Source organism: Physeter macrocephalus, chromosome 2, assembly GCF_002837175.3.
Source record: "Physeter macrocephalus isolate SW-GA chromosome 2, ASM283717v5, whole genome shotgun sequence".
NCBI classification, from domain to species: domain Eukaryota; kingdom Metazoa; phylum Chordata; class Mammalia; order Artiodactyla; family Physeteridae; genus Physeter; species Physeter macrocephalus.
Genome location: NC_041215.1, coordinates 42,020,171 through 42,034,718, shown reverse-complemented (window position 1 = coordinate 42,034,718; position 14,548 = coordinate 42,020,171). Strand labels below are relative to the sequence as shown.

Here is a 14,548-nt window from a genome sequence, read left to right as displayed (position 1 = left end):
GTAATTGAGATCAAACTGCTGTGAACAATGATGTAATCTACCTACTAGGAGTTGGCTTCCTTGTTTTCTTCTGACATCCATCCATCCTCTTGTCCGCTGCAGTACAGAACCTGGCTCTCTGTGTGAACTGCTTTGACCCTAGCATGAAGAGAGTCTCCAGACAAAAAGGATTTACTAACCAAGTATGTGACATTCTTTAATCTTGCCCTGTCATTCCCCTATAAGAGATGATGTCTCTTTCCCCTCCCTTTAATTTCAGCAGGCCGATGACTGACTCATAACCAACAGAATGTTCTGGTAGGATGCTGTCAGGTTTCCAAGGCTGGAGGCTTCTACCTGATTCTCAGGGAATGCTTGCTCTGGGGGAAGTCAGCCACCATGTAGGAAGGAAGCCTGTCTACCCTGAGGGATATTGGTTAACCACACTGGTCCAGAGTCTCAGCTGAGCTCAGCCTTTCAACCATCCCTGCTGTGGGATGAATCATCTCTCAGTTCAGTCCTTGTTATCGTTCACCTTGGATTCAAAGACCAGGGAAAGAATATCTAATTAGCACAAGCTTGGGTTGAGTGCCTTGGTCCAAGGCCAGGTGCAGTGATGGTCAGACTTCCCTTTGAGGAGAGTGGGGCCTGAAATGGGGAACGGATGCAGGTCTGACCCAGCAGATGTTCCTAGAGGGTGTTGACTGAGTCAGCTGTTGAAAATGCAAATCTAATCATCTTACTCCATTTTTAAAGCCCTCGGGCTCTGCATGATTTTCATAAGGAAGTTTAGACAACTACACTTAGTCCGTGAGGTTCTTCAGCATTGGCCCTTGCTCACTTCTCTCCCGTGCTTCCTGGCCAGGATCCCTCATGGAACCTTCACTCCAGTCTTACTGAGGGACTTGTGATACTTGAGCAAATGATCTCATCCACTTTCAAGGTTTTAAGTACAGTCTGTGTGATGACCCCCAGTATATGTCCTGACTTGGACTTTTCTTTGAAACTAAACTCCTGTCTCCAACTGTCTTCTCAGCACCTCCGCTTGGGTGTCTAACAGACATCCCGAACAGCGTGTCCAAAACCCAACTCCTGATCACCCCCCTGCCCCGCCAAACCCTGCCTTTCCTGCAGTCTTCCCCATCTCAGGAAATGGCAACTCCATCCTTTCCTTTCTTCAGGTCAGAAACCTCGAATCATTCTTGAGTCTTGTTTATTTCATGCTACTTGTCAACTGTACCTTCAGAATAGATCCTGAACAGACCAAAGCTTGACCTCAGAATATATCCGACACTCACCTCTCAGTGCTTCAGTCCTGACCCAAGACACCATCATTTGTCACTGTCTCACCCGAGTATTACAATGGCCTTCTTACTGCTCGCCCTGCTTCTTTCTTTGTTAAGCAGTGCGATCCTGTTAAAACATGTGACATCATGTCATCCCCAAGTCAGAGCTTCCAGTGGCTTCCCATCTTTATAAATGTCTAAATCCTTACGGTGGCTGTAAGACTTGACGTGACCTTTACCCTCTGCCTTCAGCTACCATTTTCCTCCTTCATCTTCATCCCACTGGCTGCCTTGATGTTCTTCCATCAAGTCAAGCAGACTTCTGCTTAGAGCCTTGATCCACCCTCTGCCTGGAAGGTTCTTGCCCCATATATCTGCATGGCCTGCTCCCTAGAATGGTGGCTGGCACAGAGCAGCTTTGCAGGGAAAGTGTGTTGATTGAATGGATTCTGATAGGCCTCTGGCGATACTCTCCTGGAAACATACTCTTCTACCCAGCTAACTTCTTTTGGTTCTTTCAAAGTCAACTTAAATCTCAGCTTCCCTAGGAATATTCCTGTGATTTAAATGCCCCCTTTCTCTACTCTTTGAGGAAAAGGACTATGTCTTATTTGTCATTTTATCTAGTGCATCACAGGTTTCGTGGCATCTGTTCGACCCTCACTAAATATTTCCCTCAATCTCAAATTGATGTAGTATTTATTTTAATAGGTGGTGCATGCACATTGTTTACAAAATACATAAAATACATGCTATGGTATATAGGGAAAAGCAAGCGCTGTTCCCCACGTGTTTTCTGTAGAGGCTGTCATCACTCTTTTTGGGTATCTCCCTGCATATATTTTATGCATACACAAGCAGTTAAACGTTTTTTAAACATTAAAAAAAATTTTTTTGTTTAAGAAAAAATTGCAATTGGTGCACAGATAATTGACACTAAATATAATTTTAAATATAAAATTGACTTAAATATACTTAATTGGTTCACTCTGAGTAACCAGTTTGCTTAAGTAGTAAGATTTCTTATTCTCTTGAGAAACAAGTATTACCCTGAAAGTCCTTTTTAAATCTCCCTAAAACCCATCAGTTCACTTCATACTTCCCTAGTCTGAAAACAGTGACTATCAGCAAATCTGCCTTGGGTATCACAAGAACTGGTAGGAAAGAGCCCCCTCTCCCCACCTCCACTTCTCCCGCCCTATTCTAGCATCATCTCTTTCCAGGATCATTGCTGTTACTGTTACCGAATTAAGCCCTGTGGACCCTGCTTGGGCCGTAACCCTACCAGGGCTGCAAGGAAGGTTCTTTTTTCTGTTCGGGTTTGTGCAGCCAAAAATGAAAGCAAAGCTGAGATTGAAGCAGTGCAGGCTTTATTCAATGGCTAGAGAATGGAGAAATGGGAACTTAGTTCACAAATCAACATGGTGAGAGGGATTTGATTTTAGGGTAGAGACAAAGGGAGGAGGAGTGAGGCTAATGATGGGGAGGCATATGCATTAGTCTACTGGGGAAGGGGTGGGGCTTTCTGAGGGAGTGGGGTGCCACCCTCTCTATCCTCTTTTGGTCCTTGACTTCCGGTCATGGCCTCAGGTGGGTGTGTCGTTTAATATGCTAATGCAGTAAAATCAGCATATAGTGAGACGGTTGGAGGTCGGATTAGTTGCCATCTTGGTTCCAGCTGGTTCCACTTTTGTTTTTCTCTTCCTTTAGCTTCCTTTTTTATCTCTTAAAGATTTGTGTTAACTCCTGTTAAAGGTGGGAGCTGATGGGTTTTGAGCAAGGATCTGGTACCTGTTCTGGCAACATTACCTTCTCTCTGGCCACCCAGCTTCCCCCAGTGTCCCTCTTTGGTCTGTTCTCTGCAGAGCAGCTGGAGTGATCCTGTTTACCTGTGAGGCATTTCTCTGCTTAATCCATTGTTGGTTTCCTGTCCTTAGCATGACCGTTAAGGTCCTGCATGGTCACTGTGTTCCAGCCTTGTGGGCCCCATCGCTGTTCATGGGCCCTTTCCAGATCCTGAAACAGCAATACCATAGAAACGAATCTCTCTTCCACAAGGCTCTTAGGCAAGCAAAGCTTTTTTTTATTAAAAGAGAGAGCTTGTGCACAAGGGAGAAAGCAAGAAAAAAAAGTGCCAGCTCCCTGAGTAGAAGGGACAAGTTGCTTTTATAACAAAATGGAGGGTGTGTCTCATGATCACTGATAATTTCCAGAAATTGTCCAAGTTCTTTGATCAGCAGGAGGTGGCTCCACGGTGGCTGTCGGGAGTAGGGAGCGCTTCTGTGGGGGGAAGGGAGGGCAGGAGAACTTTCTGCAAGAAAGCACCAGAACAGATGCGGTTAAAATTTATAGTTGAGCTGCTTGTCTTGTGGCAACTAGGTACACTCTTTAGTATAACGGAGATAAACTGAATCTTTGATTCCTGCCAGTCTGGTTTTTGCCTCTGGGACTCTGGCCTCCAGGGCCTTTGTTCTTTAGCTTCCAAGGCCTGTTTTGCCCAAGGCCATACCCTGGTCCTTTTCCAAAATGGATGTGCTCGTGTCTTTGTGTCTCACCTCCTGCATAGGCGCCTTTCCTCTCTGTTTCCTCTGTCTAGAGTGTTCGTCCTCAGGTAGCTGCACAGCACATCTCCCATCTCTTAGGTCTGTGGTTAAATGTCCCCTCCTTAGAGAGAAGTGTGACGACTGTATATAAAATACACTCCCGTTGTTCTCCTTTGTGCTGCTTTATGTTTCTATGTAGACTGTGCTTATTTGTGGACATGCTTATTGTCGGTCTCTCCCATGTAAGCTGCAAGAGAACAGGTAGTTATTCACATGCTTTTTCGCTGGCTGCTGAATCCTTGTACCAGGACACAGTAGGCGTCAATCGGTATTTGTTGGTCGATCAAAGGAGCCTGGGGCTCGTGGGTCTCAGCATGCACCCCCCCTTGCAGCGTATATTGAAAGTAGAGGGACTGGGTGGGGTCTGGAAATCATTAGAATGGCCGTGCCCTGTTCCTTTGTCTCCTTGCATCTCTCTACACCCCAGAAACAGCATCGTGAGACCGAGGGGCCCAGGAAAATGGCCCTGGGCGGCCAGGCTCAGGTGATGCCTCTTCAGCTAAGGTCCGTGTATCTGGCTGTCTGGACATTGCTTCTCAAGCTTCGCGAGTCCTAGACTAAACTCATTACCAGCTCCGCACTCCAGTCTCATTCCTCCTGCTTTTGGATGTGCCACGACCTCTTTCCTTTAGGAAAGGAAAATCAGGGTGAATTCCTGGCATCCTTCTCTGCTGTCCAGTCAGTTACCATGTTCCATCCACTCTGCCTCCGTAAGGTCTTTCCCGATCGATCCCTTTATCTGACTGTCAGGGCTTCTTTGCAGGGGGTCGTCACTTGTTTTCTAGGCTACTAGCATTGTCTCCCCGCTGATTCCCTTGCCTCTAGTTTCTTTCCCTTCAACGCTGCCAAACTCTAAGCCCAGTCCGAGGGTCTTTGTAAAGCCGAGATCACATCATGGGCCTCTCTTGCTTAAAACAGTTTAATAACTTCCTGTCGCCACTGCAGGCTTTCTCAGCCTCAGACGTGTGTTCCACCTTGATGATTTTTGCCCTATCGTACGTACCACCTATGCTATTGCTTACTTAACATTTATTTAAATATAATCATATTTGACTTTTTTCCCCTAGGCAACAATATCCTTGCAGGCATGGGGTGAAAATCAGTTTTTCTAATGTACATTAAAATAAATAACTATTAAATACAATACGCTGGTCCTTGTACCACCTAAGAACCATTGTAAATATCACATTCTCAAACTCCTCCAAAAAATTGAAGAGGAGGGAACACTCCCAAAGACATTCTTTGAAGCCACCATCATCCTGATACCAAAACCAGACAAAGGTACCAGCAAAAAAAGAAAATTACAGGCCAATATCTTTGATGAATATAGATGAAAAATCCTCAACAAAATATTAGCAAACTGAATCCAACAATATAAAAAAGATCATACACCATGACCAAGTGGGATTCATCCCAAGTTCACAAGGATGGTTCAACATATGCAAATCAATCAACGTGATACACCACACAGACAGAAGAAAAGATAAAAACCACAGGATCGTCTCAGTAGATGCAGAGAAAACGTTGTGCATATCATGGGTGTTGTGCCCTCCATCTCGAGGGGACTTCCAGGACACAGAGGGCCCTTCGTGTGGTCTTTGCACTGCTGCTCCCCTAGCCAGATGCTCCAGGAACAGCATCTCCACTTTGAATTGCCATGGAAGCAGGACCACCCAGTGTTACGTCTTCACATTTTTGCTTATGACGTTCCCTCTGCCTGGAGCGCCCTCCACAGCCTTCCGGCTTCGCTGCTTGATGACTCCTGTCCAGTCTTCTAGACCCAGATGAACTGTCACACCACAGAACCATCCCTCCTTCCCACTCGGTCCCCAGGTTCTGTTTCATCCCTTTGACCCCTTTCTTCTTTTTGTTCCTTGTCCATTATCTCTTCTCACATTCACAACTAGTGACTGTCCAGTAATGATTTTCAGGTTTCCCATCCCAGATTTGTGCTCTCGGGAGGCTGGGAATAGATTTTGTTTGCCTCAGCCTTGGCATGTAGACCTTGAAATGTGAACGAATGCAGTTAGCCTGGTGGAGCTATAGATGTGCTGGGACTGGTTGACATCAGATGAGAGCAAGAGTGAGACTTGGCATGTAAACCTGGGAGCTGGGGTTTCCTGGAGGCAGGGAAATGATGCAGTGATTGAAGAAAGGTACCAAAGGCATGATGCCCCTTTGCAAGGTTTCCTAGAGCAGTCCTGCTGGCCCACTTTATAAACTTACCTGATCGAGATGAGCAGCTTCTGGGTCTCTCTCTCTTTGTCTCTCTCCCTATCTATCTATCTATATAAATTTATATATTTTACAAATTTAAATTAAAGTTTTGGGTGAACTTCTTCTATATATTTTCAACCCAACCATTAGAGCTCCACTGTCCCATGTGGTAGTCACTAACCACATGTGGTCACTTAAATTTTAATTAATTAAAATTAATTAAAATTTTAATTAATTTTAAAAGTGCTTAAAATGAACACTTCATTTCTTCAGTTGTATTAGGCACATTTGAAGTGCTCAGTAGCCACCTATGGCTAGTGGCTACCCTCTTGGACAGCACAGAATGGAACACCTTCATCATCGCAGGAAATTGTATTGGACTGCACTGCTCTGGAATCTAATCCTTTAACAAATCCCCCATGTTGACTTTTGTCCCTAAAGTTGAAGCCAGGAAGAAAGTTCTATCTAAATGAGATTTCACTTGGATGGGATTAGTCATCTTGTGTATTGTTAGGTGTAAAAGCAAAGGGCCATTTGTTGAGTAAAGGAGAGGTTCTTAGTGGTTACATGCTGAGGAGTTGGACAGTCTAACCATGGACAGGGTTTGACCCCGTGCCTGGAGAGCTCTGGCCTGAGTGATGGTCCCTGGTCCAAGCCATCCTCCCCCTCACCACAGCCTGTTCACAAAGCAGCAGGTGGATGAGGTTGAAGCTAAAGAGAGAAGAAAGAGACTTCCTTGGTGGTGCAGTGGGTAAGCCTCCATGGTCCCAGTGCAGGGGGCCCGGGTTCGATCCCTGGTCGGGGAACTAGATCCCGCGTGCATGCCGCAACTAAATATCCCACGTGTTGCAACAAAGATCCCGCATGCCGCAGCTAAGACCCAGCACAGCCTAAATAAATAAGTAAATAAATATTTTTTAAAAATCGAGAGAGAAGAGAGATGGGGATGTGGGTGGAGAGAGGAGATGGAGTCTTAGAGCCTGGGAGGGTCAAGTAGGTAAGATGAGTAAGAACTGGAAGAGGAGGGGAGGGAAGTCCTGCGGTGGGAGAGGAGGTGGCTGGTGGTAATTAGTGAAGGAGCAGCGAGTCTTGAATAAACTGGTGGCTGTTAGGGGCTTCCCTGGTGGCGCAGTGGTTGCGAGTCCGCCTGCCGATGCAGGGGACGCGGGTTCGTGCCCCGGTCCGGGAAGATCCCACACGCCGCGGAACGGCTAGGCCCGTGAGCCATGGCCGCTGAGCCTGCGCGTCCGGAGCCTGTGCTCCGCAACGGGAGAGGCCACAGCAGTGAGAGGCCCGCGTACCACCAAAAAAAAAAAAAAAAAAAAATGGTGGCTGTTTGGCATGGCTGTTACAGAGAAGGAAAAATGGCTCATGGCATGCTTGGCACCCTGTCTCCTTCCCTTTATCCTGCCTCCTAGCTGGTTTTGTTCGTGGCTTTATTTAAAATGGCAGACTACGTGGAGTGAAAGAGGACTAGCTAGAACGAAACAGCATCAGAAATCGTTCACCCCTAAGTACTATGTGTACTCGCCGCTTGACTGTCTTTCATTTTTCATTATTTCACATTTGACTGGACGACAACCCAGATTACATGTGCTTTGGAGACTAGGGTGACAGATGATAAATAAAACATTACACTTTAAGCTGTAGATTGAATTGGTTACGTGCCAGAGCTATTGTGTTTTAGGTCTTTTGTAAATTAGGGGATGGTTAGAAGAAGCTTCTCTTTGGAAAATAATTTAGAATCGGTATGATAAGACCCAGGCTTTATTCATGTGAACCACAGGCCTTTAAACCTGCAGTTGACCAGGGACCAAACTTCCAACCTTCTCTCCTTTGGATGTGAGAGTGTCTGCCAACAGGTTTTGCTCTTACAACTTCAGAGGCAAAAATTAATGCTGACTGCAAAGGTGATTCATATATTCACAATGCTGAACACTGTGAGAACTTGGCGGTCTTTCGGAGAAGAAAAAAAATGTGCTAGTGGCTTTAACCATTTCTTTGGATTTTCCTAGTCTTCTTTTAGATATTAAATGTGTCTTTGGCAAGAACAATACTACCATGGTTCTCAGACCTCAGCGAACGTTAGAAGGACTTATTAAAACAGATTGCTGGGTCCCACCTGCAGAGTTTCTGAGTCAGTGTGTCTGGGGCGGCCTCTGACACTTTCCTTTCTAACAAGTTCCCAGGTGATGTGCACATTGCTAGTCCATGGACCACGCTTTGACAGCCACTGGTCCTGTGGGAATTTAAATGCAGCTTCAGTCTGGGTTGGTTGGGAGATTGTGTTGAAAGGCGGCGGTAGTTCATATGCCTCTTTCTTTTTTTTAAATTAAATTTTATTTTTTTAATTTTTACTTGAGTATAATGTAGTTGATTTACAATGTTGTGTTAGTTTCAGGTGTACAACAAAGTAAATCAGTTATACATATACATATATCCGCTCTTTTTTAAGATTCTTTTCCCATATAGGCCATTACAGATTTGGATTTTCCTAGTCTTCTTTTAGATATTAAATGTGTCTTTGGCAAGAACAATACTACCATGGTTCTCAGACCTCAGCGAACGTTAGAAGGACTTATTAAAACAGATTGCTGGGTCCCACCTGCAGAGTTTCTGAGTCAGTGTGTCTGGGGCGGCCTCTGACACTTTCCTTTCTAACAAGTTCCCAGGTGATGTGCACATTGCTAGTCCATGGACCACGCTTTGACAGCCACTGGTCCTGTGGGAATTTAAATGCAGCTTCAGTCTGGGTTGGTTGGGAGATTGTGTTGAAAGGCGGCGGTAGTTCATATGCCTCTTTCTTTTTTTTAAATTAAATTTTATTTTTTTAATTTTTACTTGAGTATAATGTAGTTGATTTACAATGTTGTGTTAGTTTCAGGTGTACAACAAAGTAAATCAGTTATACATATACATATATCCGCTCTTTTTTAAGATTCTTTTCCCATATAGGCCATTACAGAGTATTGAGTAGAGTTCCCTGTGCTATACAGTAGGTCCTTATTATCTATTTTCTTTTTTTCTTTCTTTCTTTTTTTTTTTTTTTTTTTTGGGCTGTGTTGGGTGTTTGTTTGTTGCTGTACTCAAGCTTTCTCTAGTTGTGGCGAGCCGGGGCTACTCTTCGTTGAGGTGCGTGGGCTTCTCATTGCGGTGGCTTCTCGCTGCGGAGCACAAGCTCTAGGCACGTGGGCTCAGAAGTTGTGGCTCACGGGCTCTAGAGCACAGGCTCAGTAGTTGTGGTGCACAGGCTTAGTTGCTCCGAGGCATGTGGGATCTTCCCAGACCAGGGCTCGAACCTATGTCCCCTGCATTGGCAGGCGGATTCTTAACCACTGCACTGCCAGGGAAGTCCTAGTTTTCTATTTTATATATAGTAGTGTGTATATGTCAATCCCAATCTCCCAATTTATCCCTCCTCTCAAAGTCTTTTTTTTTTTTAACTGAAGTATAGTTGATTTACAATATTGTGTTAGTTTCAGATGTACAGCATAGTGAATTGGGTTTTTTTTTTTTTTTTTGGTAGATGATATTCCATTAAAGGTTATTACAAGATATTGGGTATAATTCCCTGTGCTATACAGTAAATCCTTGCTGTTTATCTGTTTTACATATAGTTGTTTGTATCTAGGAAAGGGAAAATCACAATAGGAAAGGCACATATATGGTAAGAGTTGGAGATCTCTTAAATAAGCCAGTGCGTGGATTACAAAAAACAATCCAAAAAACAGGTTGTAAAAGCCATCATTTGCCTCTTTCTGAATCAGTGTTTTCCTGCTGTGGGATTTGGGCTGGAGGGAGGAGGAGTCTGCCCTCTTTATGTGCCGGACTAGCCTTTCCAGGTGAAGGCCAAGGTGCGCTGATGGAACAATTCCCCTCTCCTGCTCTCCCCTCGCCCCCCATCCATCTCCCCGTAAACCAGGAAAGAGCCCACACTTGCCGATTCAGAAGCCTCCATATTTGCAGTATTTGCTCCTGACCCAAATCTTCCCTGCATCCTGGAGACGACTGCAGCCCCAGGGCAGTGGTGGGGTGAGGATGTCACGTGAATGGCCAGAGCCTTCGGGTGGCTGACCACTGGGAGGGCGTCAGGAGACCTGTCTTTTATTTCTGGGTGGACTTCAAACTCCTGCGGTGACTTCGGGCAAACCTCCCAAATCCTCGACTTTCCCATTTCGACTCCTTGTGTTTCCGAAACATAACTCTCGCCACCCCCCAGCTCCCAATCCCTAAAATAACAGAAAAACAAAAACCCAGGTCTGGTGAGTGGCCACCGGGGCATTGATGAGCTGATGTGCAGAACTCTGAGCACCTGAAGAGAAAGCTGCTGTGTAAACACAATATATTATTAATAACACGTTAAAAAATAGCATCACACCCTCTGCTCATAATAGCTGCTTTCAGCTCTGGGGGAGCTCTGACACACAGGCTTCCAGCAGTGTTGATGGAAGGGTGACCGTGGGCTTTTGAATTTGCAGCACATTTAAAAGAAGATGAAGATAGGTTTTTGAAACATTTTGAGCGTATTCATAGGTATATTTGTGAAGAAAATATGACGACAGATCTGTAAAATTCAATGCGAAAAAACAAAATCATCCATTTCTTTGGATTTTTTCATTACATTTCAGAGTTGTTTTACAGTGTGGGCTATTCCATAGGCATTTTGGCTCAAGTGTTAGGAGGAGTCCCTTTCCTCTTCCCAACCCCACTGGTGCGCGGTTGATGCCCCTTTAAACTCTAGGGGGGGAAACTTACAAGTCAGCTAGTGATTACGTAATCAGTTAATGATTACATCTACTCTACAGATGCAGGAAGGGGCAGCTGTTGCCTGCTGCTGTAGATACTGAGAAATAAAAATATGGTTCTTGCCCTTAAGGGATTGGTAGGCAGCTTTGATTAAAAATGTATAAGCAAGATATTATGTAAGGAGACCACTGCATACCTGTCTCCTTAACAAAATCCAACAAAATCCAAATCCACCTTTTGTGCATTATCAAGGTATGCCTGCAGTGATCAGGAGAAACATAGACTCCTGCAGCATCACTGTTCCCTGTCAGGAAGCAGCTCAGACATTTGTTCCTGTCCCCCTAAGAGGATTATGGAGATGGAGGCTTCTTGGGGATGTTGTGATAAATTGTAGACGGTCTAGCACCCAAGTTGTGGCTGCCCTATTCATGTCTCAGGGAGAAAGGGCTGATCAAGTAACAGATATACTGCAAGTCTCTTAGGGACCATTAGACCCTTCCTTCCTCAGCACCTGGGCTGACTGCTCTCTTCTGTCCAGAGAGTGATGGATTTTTACCCCACAGTGGAAGCTCCCTAAAGACATGGCCTCCCCTGGGTCTAGTCCTGGGTGAGAGATTCTTCAGGGAGTTGCCTGGGGAGCTTTTACTTTTTTTTAATTGAAGTATAGTTGATTTACAATGTTGTGTTAGTTTCAGGTGTACAGCTAAGAGATTCAGATACACACACACACACACACACACACATGCATATATATAATATTCTTTTTCAGATTCTTTTCCCTTATAGGTTATTGCAAAATATTGAGTATAGTTCTCTGGGCTATATAGTAGGTCCTTGCTGGTTATCTATTTTATATATAATAGTGTGTATATGTTAATTCTAAACTCCTAATTTATCCCTCCCCATCCCTTTCTCCTTTGGTAACCATAAGTTTGTTTTCTGTCTGTGGGTCTAGTTCTGTTTCTGGGGGGCTTTTAAACAAATACAGATGCCTGGGTTCACCCCCAAAGATTCTGATGAAATTGATTCAAGGAGCAGTCCTTGGGCCCCTGTTCCAAAAAATTCCCCAGGGGAGTGTAAGTTGCCGTCAGGGCTGAGAAGCTAAGTTGCAGGTTGAATTTATCTGAAAGGATGAATCAGAGAGCATCTCTGCTAGTCACTCCGGAGCTTTTGGAATGGAGGGCTGACTTTTAGCCTCTTTTTCTGAAATGGCACCTCTCACGGTCCCATTTGCTTGAAGAAATGGTTGCTTCACGTGCCAGGCACAGGAGTCCACAGCCTTCTTCCCTGTGGCACAGCTGGGCCTCGGGCCAGTTGCTTTGGGAGCTTTGATTCCCCCAAGCCCTGGAATCCCTGGTCCTGCCCCAGTATCTCATCAGTTAAAAGGCCCTCCAGTAAGCCACCTCATCCTGCCTGACTGTCCTCTCGGCTGTGGCCCCTCTGCCCCAAGCACCCTGCCAGGACTGTGGTGACCAGGCCCGGCACATTGCCTGCGTTAGCCTTCTTCACTCCTGCTGCTGTGGCCCTGTGTGCTTTTGGCCTGCTTTAATCTTCTTCCCCCTTGAGTGCGTGTTTTTTCCCCTGGCTCCTTAATGGGGATGTATGGCACCCAGGGCAGATTATCCTTTTGGTTTACTGGGCCAGGATTTCCTTTTGCTCAAGCCTGTAGCAAGAGCCCCGGCCTGTTCGTTACTTTTCCTACATCTCTATGTTCTTTTATGTTTCATACCAGCCCGCAATGATCCTTTCTTTCTGTCTGTGTTTTTGAAAGAATAAAACCTACAACTAACGTGTTAATTAGAAGCCTACAGAGTGGACTCCAAGCAGCCTGTTTATATGCTTATTTCTGACTTTTAGGTTTGGGGGAACATGTCTGTCTATAGGTTGGCTAGGATTCTAAGTAGGTGCCACTTTGGGCCATTCTGTTAGTGCAGAGAAGGGAATCCAAGGTGGGTAATGAAAAATGATTTTATCTGATGTCTGGGTTGCCAGAGACAGCTGATGCCTCCCGAGCCCGTAGACATCCTCTCAGCTGCACCGCCCCCCAACCCTTCTCTGGGTGTCCTCTGCCTTTACCCTTGGCCTCATCCCTAACTCGGTCCTTCCTCCCCCTGCGCTGGGTGTCTTGGCTGACCTCATCCTTCCTTCTCTCCTCTCATTTCTTTTAAAAGAATCGCTCCATCCTGCCATGAATACTCTTCTTTTGTCATTACCAAATTATTCCTTCTTTTTATCTTTGGGAAAATCCAAAGGTGTCTATCCTGTCGTATCATCAAGAGACATCCAGGGTGGGCTTTTCAGTTACTTTGTTTAAGCCAACATTAATGGGTAACTTTTTTGTGCTCTGTGCAATTACCTCATTTCATCTTCAGGTAGGAAATAGTATTCCCATTTGACAGGTGAGGAAAATGAGGCTAAAAGGAGTTTGGTAGCTTGACCAAGATCAACCAACAGGTTAAATGGTAGAGCTTGGGATGTCTCGTGCCAGAGCCTCCACTCTCTTTTTTTAAATTTTATTTTACTGAGGTATAGTTGATTTTCAATGGTGTTAATATCTGCTATACAGCAAAGTGATTCAGTTATATATATATATATATATATATAATTTTTCATATTACTTTCCATTATGGATTATCCCAGGATACTGAATATGGTTCCATGTGCTATACAGTAGGACCTGTTGTTTATCCATTCTGTATTACAATAGTTTGCATGTGCTAATCCCACACTCCCAATCCATCCCTCCCCAACCCCGTCCAAAGCCTCCACTCTTTGCTATTAAACTCTGCACCCTCCAGCTGGAGGAGAAGTGAAATGTTGTGTTGCCAGGCAAGGGAGAAGGATTTCATGGCCTTGAAGACCCTCCCACCCCAGCATTCATGGGATGCTGTGAGGTCATGTACCATGGTGAGCCCCTTTTCCACAGGATTGATTTCGGTGATATGTCTCTGAACTGTATTCTTCTGAAGATGATTCTTTTTTTTTTTTTTTTTTGTGGTTTCATAATTTTTTATTGATGGCATTTATCCCATGGTTTAACATGTTAATTATACTGTAATAAACATGGCTTTAATATTAAACTTTTCCTTAGTATCCAAAGTCACCACAGTCCATTTCAGTAAATATAAAAATATATGCTTAATACTTTGTACAATACTGGTTTTTGGTCCAAACAAAAACTGGATCAGAAAAGCCAATAAACTCACTTTAAGAATCCCCAGTTGTTGTGTTTTTTTTTTTTTTTTTTTTTTTTGTGGTATGCGGGCCTTCCTCTGCTGTGGCCTCTCCCGTTGCGGAGCACAGGCTCCGGACGCGCAGGCTCAGCGGCCATGGCTCATGGGCCCAGCCGCTCCGCGGCATGTGGGATCCTCCCATACCGGGGCGCGAACCCGGTTCCCCTGCATCGGCAGGCGGATGCGCAACCACTGCGCCACCAGGGAAGCCCCTGAAGATGATTCTGTACCAGTTCTCAGACTAGAGGTGGTCATGTTGGGAGTGTGGCAAATTACGGTGGATCCCAGTACCTCAGGCTGTGTCACTGTCACTGTCATTGTGTAAATCAACAGGGTGGAGTTCTCCCAGTAAAGAGTCCCAATGTTCTGTTTCTTTGCAGAGCCTGTGTCATCTTGGGGGTGATATTCCTTCTGTCATCCGTATGCATAGTGGTCAAAGCCATCCATGACCTCTCGACTAAGCTGCTCCCGGAAGTGGTAAGGT

General features: G+C 45.0%; 1 protein-coding gene across 1 annotated transcript in view; it reads left to right on the top strand.

Annotated features, from left to right (window-relative positions):
- Window positions 1–14,548, top strand: part of TMEM163 (transmembrane protein 163) — a 287,547-nt gene that overhangs the window by 222,978 nt on the left and 50,021 nt on the right. Inside the window, exon 5 of the mRNA XM_024122336.2 lies at window positions 14,445–14,541. Coding sequence (XP_023978104.1) covers window positions 14,445–14,541 — 97 coding nt within the window. The remainder of the gene's footprint in view (window positions 1–14,444; window positions 14,542–14,548) is intronic.